The 17,741-nt window shown below is 47.6% G+C and overlaps 1 protein-coding gene across 1 annotated transcript in view; it reads right to left on the bottom strand.

The window, feature by feature from the left end:
- The window catches only part of ANO2 (anoctamin 2), a 347,947-nt gene that overhangs the window by 246,110 nt on the left and 84,096 nt on the right, over positions 1-17,741 (bottom strand). Inside the window, exon 4 of the mRNA XM_080812555.1 lies at positions 12,282-12,380. Within this exon, the coding sequence (XP_080668681.1) occupies positions 12,282-12,380 (99 nt within the window). The remainder of the gene's footprint in view (positions 1-12,281; positions 12,381-17,741) is intronic.

The raw sequence follows: 17,741 nt of genomic DNA, 5'->3' as shown, positions 1-17,741 counted from the left end.
TTTGGCCTCACTGTCACAGTCTAAGAGGTTTACCGAGATTCCTTCTCTTCTTACTTCTTCGCCCACCCCCACCCCCGTCTCCCTGCCTCTCCCCTCCAGAGAGGCACAACACTGTGGTCTGAGGGCTGATTTGTCTCCTTCCTGCATTGGAATCATGTTCCCTCCTGGGATGCAAAGAACCAAGGCTATGGTGATATCTATCATGAATTGATACACAGTACTGTCCCCATTTTACAGATAAAGAAACCAAGGTACAGAAAGTTTCACTAACATGCCCAGTGTCGTACAATCATGAAGAGGTCCAATGACCCCAAAGATCAAGGAGAAGATTTAACAATATGAGCTATAAATAATATAATCTTGATTTTTTTTTATGAGTCCCTTATCTGTAGTGAGCAAAGAAGACCTTTCCTTACAACTTACAGGAAAAGTCAGTGGGTTGAGCAGAGACCAGGCATAAAGCTGTGCTCATGTGTGTCTGCTTACACCCCATGACCCAAAAGGTATTACTTCCAATTATCTACTTCTTTGTTTTTTAAGATTTTATTTATTTATTTGACAGAGAGAGAGATAGCAAGAGAGAGGGAGCACAAGCATGGGGAGCAGCAGAAGAGGGAGAGGGAGAAGCAGGCTCCCCGCTGACAGGCAGCCCAATGTGGTGCTCAGTCCCAGGACCCTGGGATCATGACCTGAGCTGAAGGCAGACGCTTAACCGACTTTGCCACCCAGGTGCCCCTATCTGCCGCTTTTAATCTATGCTTTCCTTTGTTCCTCTGGTCACTGGATAACTGGGGGCCAACTGTTGTTATTTATGACAGCTTGCTCACCTTGAGAGGTAGGGCTGGGATGGAGATTATCATCACACCCACTTACCGACATTTAATTGCAAAAGGAACAGGCATGCTGAAATGCCAGTGTGGAGCCTGGCACCCCAGGCCACCAGCGGCATGAGGATGGAAGCCCCTGGACTCAAGAAGTTATGAGGAAGAGAAGCTAAAGCTGCCGCAGAATTTGTCACGTGTTCTCGTGCCCCTTGTTGGTACCTGAGGGCAGAGAGAGGCTCACACGTGCACACACACACATACGCATGCATGGACTCTCCGCATCCGACCTGAGGAGTCCCCCGCATAAGCATTTACCCTTGCATGTAAGTGTGAAGCTACTCACCAAAGTGCAAACGGTACCAGGAGCCACTAAGATCAGTGGCATCCCGGATCCCACAGGGAGACACTGTGCGACACCAACAACAGGAATTAACGAGTCTCTCCATCCCCACCTGTGCCTACAGGTCCATGTCCTGCCTGAAGCATCACTGACTGTGGAAAGTGATATACTTACAAAACACGCATGCTCGCGTTGTCTATCTCTGTATTCCTTTATGGTTTTTTACTGTTTTGGTATGTCCTCTACACATGAATGGATGTTTGGCGACCTTAAAAATATGGGCTAAAATCCAAGCTACTTACATGGCTGACAAAACCCTTGTGAGCCATGCCTCCGGCGTCCCGCTGCGTATACACTGGCATACGGGCCTCCTCTCATTTCCCCACACCTGGGGGGCTTTTCTTACCTCTGGACTAGAAGACATGTGCTTCCCTCTCCCAGGAAGATTCTCACATGCCCTCCCCACCTGGCAAACCCAACCCAGCCCTCGGGTCTAAGCTCAAATGGCAGCTTCCCTCACTGCACTCCACACCTAAATCAGTTTCCTCTGGCTGTCTCTCTGTCCACCCTGCTCTTTTTCCTCTGTGGGTGCCTCCCAGATCATACAGCTCTCTTCTGAATCTTCACCATGCCGAGGCCACATGGGGCCAGGACCACTTGTGGACACCACTGATTCACCCACCCTCAGCAGGGTTGTCTCATACCTAGTGATACTCAACAGGTATTCACTGGACGGATGGATGGACAGGTGGATGGATGGATGGATGGATGGATGGACGGACGGATGGATGGATGGACGGATGTGTGGGTGGATGGATGGGTAGACAGATGGATGGATGGTGGGTGAATGGATGTATGGATGGACAGATATGTTGATGGACAAACGGATGGACAGACGGATGGATGGATAGATGCACACATGGACGGATAGACATGTGGATGGATGGATAGGTGGATGGATGGATAGATGGATGTGTGGATGGACAGATGGGTGGATGGATGGACAAACAGATGGATGGGTGGATGGATGGACAGATGGGTGGATGGATGGATAGATGGATGGATGGATAGATGAATGAAAAAAATGTACCCTTTCAAAAAGGCTAGGAACCCCTCTATACAACCTAGCCCCAAACTAGGTACAGTGAGACTCTTCCCAAATGTTTCTTAGCAATTGAAGGAGCAGCTGAAAACCCAGATCAGGGGTGGCCACCATGGTCCGTGGGCTGCCAGCCCCACCCCTACAGACAGCCCTAACGCATGGCAGCGGTCCTCCCGAATGCCGTCAGATGGGCCTTACAGCCCACTTGGCATCAGTCTGCAGCACTGCCACTGTAGATTACGTGTGGTTTGTGGGAAATGTTCTTTCATTCATTCTCCCAGGCCCCTTCTAGGCACTGCCTGCACCACAAAACCAAATCCCTGCCTTCACAGAGTTTCCCATGCAGTGGGGAGACAATCAAACAAGGACACAAACACGTGACTCAGGAGTGGGCAGCGCCACCGAGTGTTAGGAAGGAAAAACGATGGAAGGGGGTAGAGAGTGGCAGGGGGCCTGCCTCGCATAGGGTGCTCAGGGAGGCCTGTCCAAGGAGGGGGCATAGGAGTATAGGCCCCAGAGACGTGAGAGAGTTCTGTGGGTAGTGAGAGAAGGTGTTCCGGGCACAGGGAAGAGCAAGCTGAGACGCGCTGAGATGGAAACGGGCTTGGCGTTCTGGAGGGACAGCAGGGAGGTCCGTGGGGCCAGAGCAGAGACAGCAAGTAGGGAGTAGTGGGCGATCAGTTTCTGTACCAGAGGTGGCAGACATGGCATCCCTTTCTGGTCCCTGACAGAGACATTGTCATTCCTGGCCCTGGTCTGACCAACAGCCCTTCCTGCCTGTAGCAGGAATCACAGAACGCTCTCCGGCTGTCCAGGCCCTGGCCATGGGACAGACCCGTGGTTCCTGCTGTTCCGCCCAGTGCCCACCCTCGGGCTTTCATCACGCCATCCTGAGAAATGCTTAGCAACCACCTGGAGGAGGGGGCTCAGGCTGCTGATGTGTACCATTGGCGGATTTCTATGGTCTAAATAATGTCCACAGTAGCCATCTTCAAGGCACCAGTGGTGTTAACAACCAGCTTGCAAAATTCCTGAAAATGTAACAGTCGGATCTCAAGAGGTATTAGGAGTCAACATGTCACCAACTCCAGTTCTAACTGGGTAAGAAGAGCCCTCCGTCCATGATCCCCAGGTGCCAGAAGCTGACTGTCCCTGCCTGCTTCTCTGCCTCTCCCCGCCTGCTCACCCTTCCCCATACACTCTCAGGAACAGCCATGGCCAAGCTCAAGGAGTGCCCACCAGGCCCAGTCACTCGGGACAGTCCTGGCATACTCAACATTTAGTATTACATCCTGCCATAATCACAAGGCCCCACTTGGGATGGCAAATTCAGTAGCCAGCCTGCCCACTGCCCTCCGGCACTGGGTCCGGTGTCCAGGTCCCAGCCAGCCCCAGGCTAGCAAGTGCTCCCAAGTTCAGAGAGACACGACTCAACGCTTTAAAAAAATAAAGCCACCATTTCTATCACCATTTTTTTTTAACCCTGTGTCTTAAAACAACTTCATATAGCTATTCAAATTCACTTCCCACTACATTTTCATATTTTCAGCATCACTGTTTTTGAGACCCGCATCAGGCTTATCTCCTAACAGAGCCACATGAGGGGGGCCAGGCCTGTGCAGTCTCACCAGGCCCCTACGCATGCCTAGAACATGGCCGCGTGCCATGTCGGGTTCCTCACTCAAACCAGCACATAGGTGGCATCAATTATTTTGTTTTTGTTTTTGAAAACGAGAAGCATTACCAAAAACAAAGAAGGAATAAAAAGTCAAAGTATTCTGCACTCTTTCCAGCCTATGTAAATAGCAATCAAAGAGCGTGCACCAAAAGCCCATAAAGATATCTATATAAACACTACCCTCTCAGCTGCGCCTATTAAAAACAAATGTCTGGGAACAGACAATGACAACATGGGGCAAGGCCCCACCTACAGCCAACCCGGCGCAAACACCAACAGTTCTGGTTCATTTGAAAATTACTGCCAGTAATAAAAAAAGAGTCTGCCCTGAAAGGCATCTTGGAGACTGAGCAAATGGTGACCTTCCTCCCTGTGACCAGAGGTCTACAAGCTCTCTATCCTTGACAAAGCCCATCGAGTTTCTCCTGCTTCTTACGTTCTGATCACCAGAGAAGATTCACTGAGCTATCAAAATAGGCCCAAAGAGAGCTCACCACCCAAAGAAGGAAGGAGCTGGTCCAGATGAGGAAGGAAGAGAATGTGTCTCCTGTTCTGGAAGACGGCATGAACTGTATGCAGCTGCGAGCTAAGGGCCCACTATTACACTGTGGGTCACAGCTGCTAGAAGGTCCGGGGGCCAGGGTGAGCAAGCATGATCTGGCATCCGTCAGCCGATTAATCTAGTATTTACTTACCACCTATTATTTAGGCAACACCTGCCTTTGGTTCAGGCCACGGGCCTGGAATCCCAGGATTGAGCCCTGCATTTTGTCGGGGGAGTGGGTCCCTGCTCGGCAGGGAGTCGCGCTCTCCCTTTGCCCCTCACCCTGCTCATGCTTGCTCTCTCTCTCTCTCTCAAATAAATAAATAAAATCTTTAAAAAAAAAATCAGAAGACCACTGTTCTTCAGCTTAGGCTCTGAGAAATGCCGTTCTAGGCCATGCTAACTCAAGCCTTATTTTGGACTCCTCATTCAAGTGTGGTAGGAGTATGGCTTTGCAGTCAGAAAGAAATGGGCCTTAGATCTAACCCCTTCAGGACATGTGACCTTAAGTTAAGTTTATTAGCCTCTCTGAACCTGTTCCCTGAGTTTGGGCTGCACTACCCCGATCTCAGCCTCAGCCTTCCCCTGCTCTTCTCCCCTGTGGGTCTGTGGATCTCAATTCTCTTTTAGCCCATCCTTGGATTTGGGCCTACCCTACATCCAGGATGATCTGGAGATCCTTACCTAATTATATCCACAAAGACCCTTTTCTCAGGGTCTTTTTCCAAATAACATCACATTCATGGGTTAGGACTTGGTCATATATTTGTGGACACCACTATTCAAACTAATACAAAAAGGATTATGGACCTCAAAATCACAAGTGCTTATGAGAGTTAATTTTATGTGTCAACTTGACAGGCAATGGGGTGCCCAGATATTTGTCCAAACATTATTCTGAGAGTGTCTGTGAGGGTGTTTTTGGATAAGATTAACATCTGAATGGGTAGACTAAGTAAAGCACCTTGCCCTCCTAATGTGGGTGGGCCTCATCCAATCAGTTGAAGACCTGAATAGAACAAAAAGACTGCGTAAAAGGGCACTCTTCCTGCTTGACTTTTTGAGCCGAGACACTGATCGTTTCTCGCCCTCAGACTTGAACTGGAATAGGTTGTTCTTGGGTCTCAAGCCTGATGGGCATTTGGACTAGAACTTAACACCATGAGCTCCCTTGGGTCTCCAGCTTGCCAACTGCATATCTCAGGATTTCTCAGCCTCCATAATCACATGGAACAATTCCTTATAATATATATAATACACACACTACCCAAACACACACACACACACACACACACACACACACACACACACACATCTTATTGGTTCTGATTCTCTGGAGAGCCCTGATTAATACAAGCTGCAAATCTGGACAACTGAGAAGAGGTGCTCTGGTCCTTGCTGGGCAGAGTCCCAGAAGCTGCCTGGACACCAGGAGCCACAGAGAGGGTATTCCCATGGAGCTTTTGTAAAAGCCATGGTTACCAAATCAGAATCTCTAGAGAGGCAGTAGCAGATACCCAAACACCTTCCAATGATTTACAAAGCTTAATAGAATTAATATCTTCTTCTAAGGGGCCACTCAGGCTAACCAAAATGCCAAGTGGCTCTGCTTTTTAGCTGGAATTATAGTCGTTCAGTGTGGTAACAACAATTTTCTCACACTGCTCAGAAATTTCTTAAGGGCAGTTATGCGTGTTTTCAGTTAGTGAAAATTAAAAGATGAATTATTCTTTAATAAACGCTGCTTAGTAGATAAAAGATATTTCAAACCATGAATTCCATGGAGAGACTTAAAGGATGAATGACATTTCCACCCTTTTGTCTTTGAATCATCGGCTCATCAGAAAGGGACATATATTACTTTGTACTAGAAGCCACCCTGCACTAAGTTTAACGTGACTTACCAGTTCTTATCCAGAAGCACTTAAGAAGTGGCTATACAAAGAGCATTCCAGCACCTTCTATCCACTCAGTACTGAAAATAGGTTCCTTCTATTATTTGTGTCCTTTATATAACAATTATGCTTCAACAGCAGGAAAAAGTTTGCTTCCTCTGCCAAAACGGTTGCTCATTGCCAGGGATTATGTGAGTCCCAGTCCTTTCTGCCTTGGCTGCCAGGAAGCTCAAAGTGAAATCTGCCACACGTGCATGAGTCACTCTTATTTTCATTCCTACTATCATCATTTCCCCTGCACTTACTTACTTTTCCCCAATTACAGGGTTCTTTGTTATCTGTCCTTTTTAAAAATGATCCATATGCATGTATGACTTCGGTCGTAACCCTTCACAAGTCCTGTTTCTGGAAACAGGGGAAAATCTGAAATAACCCCAGGTTCATGGGGGCAGAGCCACTCATCAAACTCACGTCTCCATTTGCCACATCTGCTGTCTGTCCCCCGAAATGAGCGCCCTCGAGCTCCCCCTCCTGCACCGTGGGGCTGAGCAGCCTTCCTGCTGGCTCCTCCAGGGACTGCATCACGGACCTCACATATGCAGCCATTATGTTTAGGGACGCCCCAAGGAGCCATGCTCTAGGAAACAGAAATCCCCTAGCACACAGCGCAAAGGCCATCTGTTCCTGCCTCGCCACAGATTCTGTGCCTGGGCTTCTGGCTGCCTTGGCAGGTTGAAAGAACTGGGTCTGATTTCCCCCAACACTGCAGATGCTGGCGGTGGAGGGAAACAGCAGGAATGAACCACTCAATGCGTTGCCAACCGTGCTACCCTCTGCCCCTCACATATGACCAACAACAGCGACTAATGTCATAGTACCAGCTACCATGTGTTGCCTGCGCCTTGATGCTAGGCATCCCACATCAGCACAGCTCCTTACAACAGCCCTCCACAACATTCACTACTCCTGTTTTGGAGATGAGGTTTGCACTAAGGCTGCTTGCCTAAAAAGGTAGAACCTGCAAGAAGTTCACAGCCTCTTGCATGCAAAGGGCTCTTAGCAAAACTCCTCACAGGTTCCTGGGAACTGCAAACATGGCCCCTGCAACATCAGTCTGTCTACTCAGAAGAGCCACGGAAATTTTGACAGGCTGGATGAAAGTGATTTTCACCTGCCCCAGGCATGTCATTTCATCCAAATTCAGTGGATTCTGGCCGGATTAATATGATCTCATGGACAAGAATGGACTCCATTACCTCCCCCTTGTCTGCTCCCAGCCTTGTCTCTTCTGTAGGGAGCACTTGGAGAATAAGTGAAATGGGGGGTCTGGGGTGGGGGAGGATGTTCGTCCATGTGGGTAAAAAGTGAATGAGAGAGGAACATCAATGCTGATAATGAGTGAAGCTGAAAAAGCACCCATTTCAAACTTCCCCAAGCTGCCTGGGGCCAAAGGCCAGGCCTCCCCACCCCCTTCCTGTGCATGGATGTTGAGCATGTCTCACAAAATGCTGGCTCTCCTGTTGTTGTTTCTGGAAAACAAATGCTTCCTTCCAAGGTTCCCCCTCCCGGTTAATATCTGTGTTCAGGACTCCAAGTCCCTGGACGCATTACTATGGATCTGTCCAGGTTTGAGATCTCGACGTTGCAATTTCCTCCGTCTTCCTGGTCTCTCCAGACCCTGCTGAGTTAAAGATACAAACTTCCACCGGCCTGGAGAACACTCAGCTGATCCCGCGCCATGCCTCAGTCTTCCTCTGAGTTCCCCAGGCCACCAGGACGTGGGCCCCGGTAAATGCAGTTTATTCTCCTTGTAGTCACTTCGCAAACCCACGAAAACAGGAGGGAAACACCACTGGCCCCAATGTTAGCCTTGTGCAGACTGCCCGGCCTCATCCTCCCTGTCCATGCCCCCTTCTCATCTCAGGAACTGGGCGTAACTCTCACCTCTACCCCTGTAATCAGGTTCTCAGATTGACTGTGAAAAACATATGCATCCCACCCTGCCACTGGATTATATCTCCTTCTCCTGGTCATGACATCCCCTGTGAGGTCGGCCACTGCATTCTCTGAATACAAAGATCAGGGCCGCATGGCTGGAGCCATAGAAGGATGCCACAACAGCCCACCTGTGTCGAGTCTGGGGCCCACAGACTTTAGGGAAAAGTTCTTTCTGTAATATCTGCAGCCTTCTAGGGGCCACCACCTGCTTTGCCATCCCAACTCCCTGGCCCATCGTATTTACATAGAGACCAGTGCTGGACTAATGAGTTGCCATTTGAGATAGCATTTAATTTGTGCTTTGCTGTCTGGGTATGCACATTCCTCCTGTTGTGCCCTTTGGCTGTAAGCTCTCTGAGAGCCTGGATTACTTCTGTGCACTGCAGTGTCTCTCCGAAGACCCTCTACAGTGGGACCTCCATCGGTGCTGGCGGCAGGGAAGCTGACTGGGGGACTAGGAATCGAAAATGCTCATAAAAATATTTGAGTACACAGACACAGTAAAAACTCCTATATTTCCATAGCACTGGTTAGGAGTTAGAGTCTTAGAACAACCTTCTAAGAGGGGCACCTGGGTTGCTCAGTTGGTTAAGCCTCTGCCTTCAGCTCAGGTCATGATCCCAGGGTCCTGGGATCGAGCTCCGCATTGGGCTCCCTGCTCAACAGGGAGTCTGCTTCTCTCTCTCTCTTTACTGATACTCCCTCCTCCCTCCCCCTGCTTGTTCTTTTTCTCTCTCTCAGACAAATAAAAAAATTTAAAAAAAAAGAACAAAGTTCTAAGAAAAATAGGGCAGGTATCATTATGCCCATATCACAGATGAGGAACTGGGGCTCCAACAGAGGAAGTGACATCCCCAAGTCACACAGCAAATACGCGCAGAGCCAAGGTGACACGTCTGGGCTTCTGAGAACTCGTTTAGCCTAGTATCTGCCACTCTACACCTCCAAAAGGAAAAGGAAGGGGGGGTGAGGTGGGAAGAGCCCAACTGCCCATCCACAGATGAATGGATAAAGAAGATGTGGTGCGTGGGCACAGTGGAATCTCACTCAGCCATGAGAAACAAGGGCATCCTGCCATTGGCAACGTGGAGGAACCTGGAGCACACGATGCTAAGTGAGAGTAAGTCAGAGGGAAAAAATGTACTGTGTACTACCACTTATGTGTGGAACCTAAGAAGCCAAACCTGTAAAAACGGAAAGTGAAAGAGTGGTTACCAGGAAATGGGCAGGGGGTGGGGAGAGTGGCACTGGAGGGATAAGACAGATGGGGCTTAAGGGTTCTTCCTTGCAACAAGTAGGAAATAAGCGCCAGAGATCTAATGCACAGTACAGCAAATACAGACGATGATGTTGAATTATAGCCATCAAACTCACTAAGAGACTAGAACTTAATTATTCCAACCATTAAAAAGCGTAATTATTACTACAATGGTAATCATATTATAATACATAAGTGTACCAAATTTACAGGCTGAAGATCTTAAATTTATACAAGGTTATATCAAATATATTTGAATTGTTTTAAAAATTAAAAAAAAAAAAAGACAAATGGCTGCACTGCAATATGTCCTTGCCCTCATCATCTCATCTACAAATTCAAGTTCAGGCACTACCTAAACTACAGGTAGTCCCGGGAGACTAGTGTATGGGGGCACATAACTGTGTGGGAAATGGGTCATTTAAGCAGATCTATACTCTCAAAGCTATGAGCCTGTGAAAGGATAAGCAGAGACTAGGGATAGGCACTATACAGGGGCTGAGTCTGGGAATGAAGAGGAGAAAAAGGTGATTGAGAAATGAGAGGCATGGTAGGATGTTCCAAAAAACAGAGAAGGAGGCTAGTAAAAGGCATCAGGAGAGAGAGGTGGAAGGGGAAAGAAAGAAGGTTAGGAAGGCGAGCAAAGAAGCAAGAGACATAAGCGGGAAGAGAAGGATACATACTTCTTCTGTGTCTCTAGCTTTCCTGCTATAAGGGCGTCCTGGGAGACAGAAGCCATAGCATGGGCACTAGAGTTTCACTCACCTTCTTTCCAAGGATCAGCCAGCAAAGATAAAACACAAGAAGCAAGATACAAATAGAATGAGAGTAAGAGAACGTTTGATATTCACAGAAACCAAAGAAAAGAGAAGAAATATATTGAAGTTAGAAGCAGAAGAAAGAAAAGTGAAAGGGTTGGCCAGGTTAGGACACCACCAGAGAGAAGCAAAAGCCTCCATCCAAGACTGATACTGGGGATGAGTCGAGGAGAAGTTCAGTGGAGGGGGAGTGGGGGGCCACGCCATGACACCTGCATTTGGGAACAATGGGCTTAGGAGCGCGAGGTCCAAAACTAGGAGACAACACAACAGGGCAACTGAATGGAAGAAGACCCTAGTGTGGTCCTTGTGAAAACAAGACACTCAGGCAAGTGACCCCAAAACATTTACTTTTTATTGGCAGAATGTCTGTAGCTGATAGTCACATCTGCGTGTGTTCACTGTTTGATAGTCATTTGTTCACCTGCCATGAAGGTATCGTCTGTCTTAATAAACCTATAAAAACAGAACCCACAGACTTCACGCTTCTTGAGTAGGCCATTCATGATGGTGGCCCACATGTTGGTAGTCAATGAATGAAGTCTGACGGAGACCACAGATCTGTTGGTCGTGAAAATGGTATAAACATAGCCCATGAGATGCTCATCAAAGTGGTGTTGCTGCCTGTGAGGATGGTAATGATAGTGCAGACAGTGATAAGAAGGCAGGTGATGCAGTGGTGATGCCAAAGGCAACAGACATGGAGTTCTGTTCATGATGGGGGTGGGAAATCACGGTGATGGTGGTTGGAATGAGGAAAACGATCTCTGCAAAGCTAGGTCACCACTTATAAAGCACTGTGTGTATGTGTGTGTGTGTGTGTGAATGACAGGAAGACACAGACACAAAGAATCAGAGAAAGAGAAAGAGAGACAGAGAGAGACATCATCTATAAATCACCCATCGTTAAACCAGAATAACATCCACCCCAGGACCCTTCCTACAGACATTACAAATGGCCAAAGTCCATAACTATCCTTTTCCCCTAAAATGCCTAATAAAAACAAAATGGTAAATCCGTGGACACTTCTCCTTTCTCTTTGGAAGTGTTTGCTAAATTTTGTTATACAAGGACACGCACCAAGGAATTCCCTGGAGAGATTCTGAAATCATACATAACCTATGTTGGCTGAAAGGAACCTGAAAAATCATCTGAACTGTGTGGTTCTCAACTCAAATATGCATCAGAATCTACTAGGGATATGTTTGTTTTGTTTTGTTTTGTTATTCCCACAATACTGATGCCAGAACCTCATTCCATATGAACCACCTGAATCAAAATCCCAGAGGTGGGACACCAGCATGAACATTTAAAAAACATTCCCCAGATGATATTTTTTATCAACTCTCCTGATTAAGAACCTTCTATCTTACAGAATAGACCAGAGGAAGCCACCACCATGCAGTACTTAGTGGCAGGGTCACAACTTTGCATGCTGCTGACCCAATGAGCAAGGCTTGCTGTCTGCTCTCATTGCTAAACTTGCTTAAAAAAAAAAAAAAAATGCTTGGCAATGTTGGAACACCAAGAAGAGGGAGAGAGTGGTGTAACAGAGAAACCAAGAAGCTGGACCAGGGCAATGTCTGGCTTCTCATGAAGCACATCCCAGGTAGAGCTCCGAGGTAAAGGGATCTCCCAGCCCCTTTCTGCACCCCAATTTTCTTCCCCACCCTACCCACAGCACTGCCCCATACTTCCTGGGGAGGCAAGTGCAATTTTAACTCCACAAGCCCTCATCCCCCGAACCCTGGCCTTGTCCCCACACTATTCCCATCCAGCCAGCCCTCAAGAGACCCCCAAACCCAGAAGAAACATCCTCATACTTTCTTGGTGGGGACTTTGATCTTCAAGAACTCCGCCTCTCTGGCCAGCACCTGCCACGGGGCGTGTATCCGGACAAAGACGGATCCCTGGCTTTTACTCTGTAAGGTACAAAGGAAGAAGAAATGGAAACACTTAGAAGGACATAGCTTAAATTCCTGTCTCCCCAACTCTCCCAAACTAGAAGCCCTGACCTGGTGTTTGTTCTCTTGAAACTTCACCAAGACCCAGTCCCCTCCTGCCCATATCCCCTTCACCAGCTCTGTTTCAGAAAGTCTCTCATGAAAAACCACAGAGTACTGCTCCCAAAGTGTGGTCCTTGGAGGCTTCGTGTCTTCAGAGGAAAAGAAGAATTAAAAAGAGCCTGTCCCCAGATTGGAAATGCAAGCAATTATGATTTTCACAGAAATCTATTACGCTTTTCCGAGCAGTGAGAGGAGTTACCTTTGCTGGCGTGCAGCAAACAGCCAGACACTCATCCCGTTCGCATAGTTTCACTGTTCATTGTTAAGTTTGCATCTGTGTTCCTACTGTGCTATGTCATAAACGAAACGACAAAAGTGGTTCACGAAGCCCAAAAGGTATGACATAAACAGTAAGGTAAACCGTACAATGCAAAATGAGATCAGTACTGAGAAGACACCAACTCTGCATGCAGCAAAGGTGTTACCGCTCACTTAAAAGCAGGTGTTCCCTTCAAAAATCACTCTCCAGCTTCATTCGTGGAATGAACGGTTCGGGGGCGGGGTGTCGCAGTGGGTCAAGCTTCCAACTCTTGGTTTCGGCTCAGGTCATGATCTCAGGGTTGTGAGATCGAGCCCCGTGTTGGGCTCTGCACGCTCAGCATGGAGTCTGAGACTGTCTCTCTCCCTCTCCCTCTGCCCCTCCCACTCAAGCTGTCTCTCTCAAATAAATAAATCTTAAAAAAAAAAAAAAATGAATGAATGAATGTGTTCAACAATCCACCCTCTGGTCTTGATTTGGTGTTGAAGGTAACAGTGGCAGCCGGCCACACACAGCCCCGACCATCTGCTTCTCCAGTGCTCTGGACAGAAGAATAGGTAGGAAACCAGAGGGCCGCATTCCCCCCCACAGAAGTACGTGGACCATGGCAATGAGTAAGATAAACAGCTACTTTACAGTGTTCATAACGCAAGTGAAGACCATCTCTACAACTCTAAATGGCAGTCCCACAATCTGTTCAGTAATTCACACATCCAGAACCTACCCCCCCCCTTTGGGGATGAAAGGTTACAATTTATAAGGAAGAAGGAGGAAGAAGAAATGAAGATTTTGCAGGAAGACTTAACTATGGTATGAAAGTCTTGGAGAGTCTGCAAGCACCTGAAAATAATAACAATAATTGTGATGTGCATATACTGAGTGTGTGTCATGAACGAGGACAGAGCGAGACGGTCCTGTACTTTAGCACAAAGGATATTCAGGGCCAGGCTGTCGGCAGGTACTGTCGCCTACTCCATTTTACAGTTCAGGAAATCAAGGCAGGGAAAATCTAAATTGTTGGTCCAAAGTTACATAAATATTGTGATAGAAAAAAAAAAGGTATTTAGACCCAAGCAGTCCACGCTCTACCTGATGATTTTCTTGTCCACGGGGGACGGACCGAACATATTACCAGGCAGAGTCACAAACCACCTCCAAGGGCTGAAACGGAACATAAAGACACGCTTTTTGGACTAAAATCCAATCAAAAGACGGATAAGGACTCTACGAGGCAGTCCTAAGATGAAACACTCAACCTTCCAGCTTCCAAGGATGACATCGTTCTGCCGAAACACTGGAAGTGGCTTTCAGCAAGCAATCGCCTCGCTTCCTACGTCTGTCTATGGTTTCAATGTCCAGGGTTACTAGACGGAGTCATCCATCACTTGCTGCTACTCCTAACTGTAATTTAAGCTTCTCTAATTTAGTGAAAATGAAGGGTAAGAAAGGAAACCATCTGGGAAGCTGACCTGTAGCCCCAGCTCTCCATCATGGCACCAGGAAAAATGTTTTTGGTGAAAGATGGCAAACGGTACCATCTTTCTCCTGGAGATGAAATCATGACTCTTGCTGATTTTAATATATGATGTTTCATCCTTGCTTTTAAATTAGAAAAACTTTACCTATAATTGGTAGTGCAAGTGTGTATTGAATGTCCATAAAGTGGCTGCAGATGTTCAAAGTTTGAGGGAGGGTTGAGAAGGTTAAAGGTCCGAGTCCATGACCTTGATGGCAGATCACTAGCCATCCCCTGACAGCCATTCTCATCCCCTTCATCCACTTTAAAACTAAGTATATGGCCATCCAGAATCAAGTCTGTATCACCCTGTATGGTTAGGCATAACCATAACACTAATTTCTAAGCCGTGTGGTGTGGAAGGAAGTGTCATGAAGCAGCTACTGGCAACACTCTTCAAAGACAGCAAAGGGGTGCCCTTTGCCCCTCCATTGTCCTCCCTTCCCCTGATCAGTTGCCTAGAATGTGGAGCCAAGCACGTCAGACCTTGAAGTCCAAGTCAAGGCCAGAGAAAGCAAAGTACCAAGAGAAAATCTGGGTCCTAACCTCAGAGTGTCACAACAGGCTGTGATTTGAGAGGGTCTATTAACGGCAGCCTGACCTCTTGGCTAGTTCCCTCCAGCAAAGCATACTTCTGCTGCATTCTTCTCAAGCGGGACTTGTAGTAAATGAAGATAAAAGCTGGAGCGCAGTTGGTGTGGCGCTAACACCCAGCCGCGGCCCTGTCGATCCGTGCGACATTGTTGCCCTCTCATAAAAAGAAAGTCACACGAGCTCACGTGAAATGTTAGCTAAGTCTCCTGGAGAAAATCAAATGCTTGAAAACCCCTGAGCAGAACCACCACCCAGTACAGAAGCTCTTTCTACTAACCCAGGAATCTAAAATTGAAGGGAAACACAGATCCGGCTTTAAAGGGGGAAAAAAGAAGTTTCCTTCTTCTCTAGGCCCAACTGCCATCCATTCTTCCCCGTATTCAGATTCTCTACGGCAGAGCAGGGGAGTGGAAAGAGCTTGGGCTCCAGATAAAAACGGATTCAGATCTGAATCCTGGAATTTACAGCTGTAGGACGATGGACAAGGTACTGAACCAAATGAGTCTCAGTTTATTTATCTAAATATGGATGAGAACGACTGCAGGTCTGTTGTGAGGATTGGAGAGAAGGTTTCTGCGAAGTCCCTGCCACAGGGCCTGGACTGTGGGCCAGGGGAGAGGTGAGCCATGACCGTGTGGAGACGCTGCACCCAACTGAAAGGACTGCAGGGACAGCCAGCTCCTCCAGCACCTAGCACGGGGCTGGACACAGAGGAGGTCCTCCTTGAATTCCTGCCGTCAAGAGAAAGACTCAGGGAACACCAGTTCCTGTTATATTACAATGGTGACTCTGCAATCCTTTACTGCCCTTGAACCTTTAAAATTATCAACAGGATTTCCAAAATGTCCCATGTGTCCTAAAGGAAATTCACGGGTTCAAAATAGAGCGCACCTCCAGACACTGAGGATGAGGGCAGAAAACAGGACTTTCTGAAAACCGACATGAAATTCAACATAAAGTAGATAAGAGACGGCCTATCAGAGCATATGGCCCCCATCTCTAGAAGAGATTTTATAAATACGTTACCCATGTGACTGGGGGGGCTCCCACACCTTATCAGACAACTAGAATTCAAATCCATAGAAAAGGAACTGTCACATGTCATTTGGTTCTGGTCATCAGACAAAGGAAACGGTGCCTAAAGATTTCTGCAAGCAAGCACAAACACATCCGTGTTGGGGACGCAACTCTGCCAGCCCCAGGAAATGTAAAATAGACGACAGAGCAGGAAAATATCTCCTGCTCAGCTGAAATGTCTCACAAAACTGTGCGATTGCTTTCACCGTGATTCTATCTTCATAAAACCCTACAGACTCTGTGTCTCCATCTCCTGGGTGTCAAGAACAGGTACCCGAGAAGAGGATGCAGGCACTCTGGTCGAGGAAATGAACAGCACGTATAGATAAAACAAGAACGCTACATGTAGGGTTCAGTACCATTCATACTTTGAGGCATCCATGGGGGGGGCGTTGGAGGGTATCCCCACAGATATGTACTCCTCAGTCATAACCTGACTTTCAGCTCTCTTGGTCTCCTTTAAGTTGTGCTGTCAGCTGGTTTCCTAGACCTGTTCACCACAAGCTAAATCAGTGGAACCCAGAGTTCACCAGCCAAGTCGGGTCCCCGTTTGCACCTGTGCTCTGCCTAGTCAGCCAGCGTCCTGTCCTCTCCCTCCTTCCTTCCTCTCTAAAGTCATCTCAACAGCAGGCCTGATCACAGGCACCTCCTCTAACACACCAGCTCCTCTGCTCCCTCCCTGGACTCCAGCCACACAGCCTTTCCCAAGGGTTTCCAACTGCCCCAGCCCGTGTCCCACTTCAGAACCTCCTCACACTCTGTTTCCTCCCCTTGCCCTCAGACCCAGCCAACTCCTAACTGCTTCTCACCTTTATCGTCACTGTCTCCAGGAGGCCTTTTCTGAACCCTGGATGATGCCTGGTCCCCCTCTTGCCTGCCTGGCTCCCATCCTTCTCCTCCATAGCACTGGCCACTAGTGCAATCGCTACGACTTTGTATCTAGTGCTTCTCTTCCTGACTAGACCTTCAGCTCTAGGAGGACAAAGCACGTGTCTCTCTTGGTGACAGATTTGTCCTCAGCAAGCGACACAGTACTGGCATATAGTACAAACTCAGTAAGTATGTAGTATAACTCCAATATGCACAGATGCCTAGTCAGTTCTGCTTGGATCCTGTGAATAATTTCTAAAAATTGGCTACTAAGGCACAGAAAGCAATTGGTGACCTTTGACCAACCACATTTAAATCTAGTTCTATTTCAAGAGAATAATTCAACTACTCTTAATTGTCATCTCTGAATCTGTTTCTCCTGTTAACAACAGAAGTGACTCAAGATTCCATCTGACCAGGAACCTTATGAAGGCCTTGCAAGAGGGCCTCTCCGTTCCCATCAGTAGCCCCTGATCTTCACTGCATTTGCAGACCACTGCTCCCTTTCCTGGAGGCCTAACCCACGTGCACACATTCATTCTGGTGCTCGCAAAACGCAATCTGAACTGAGCTAGGACTGCACGTACCTAGAACCTCTCTGCCTTACAGCCTTAAAGGGTGTTGCAGCATTAAGGAGAAGAACCAGGGGTACCTTGGAAAATAAAAGGGATTCAACTGTAAAAGCCTTTGGTATCTTTACTTGCCAAGCATCAGCTTTCCACGGTACCATTCAGCTTCCGCACGCAGACAGCTCAAAGCAGAGCCCGCCAATGAGCGTGGTGAATGTCAGAAGAACGAACTGATTTGACCAAAGGACTCTGGAGATAAAGAGGCCTCCAAAGATAGCTAACATACCTTCCTCAAATAACAAATGAAGACCTAGAATGCAGGAGGTTCAGCT

Source organism: Martes martes (genome assembly GCF_963455335.1).
Source record: "Martes martes genome assembly, chromosome: 8".
In the NCBI taxonomy this organism is placed as follows: Eukaryota; Metazoa; Chordata; class Mammalia; order Carnivora; family Mustelidae; genus Martes; species Martes martes.
This window is presented reverse-complemented; position numbering and strand designations above follow the sequence as displayed.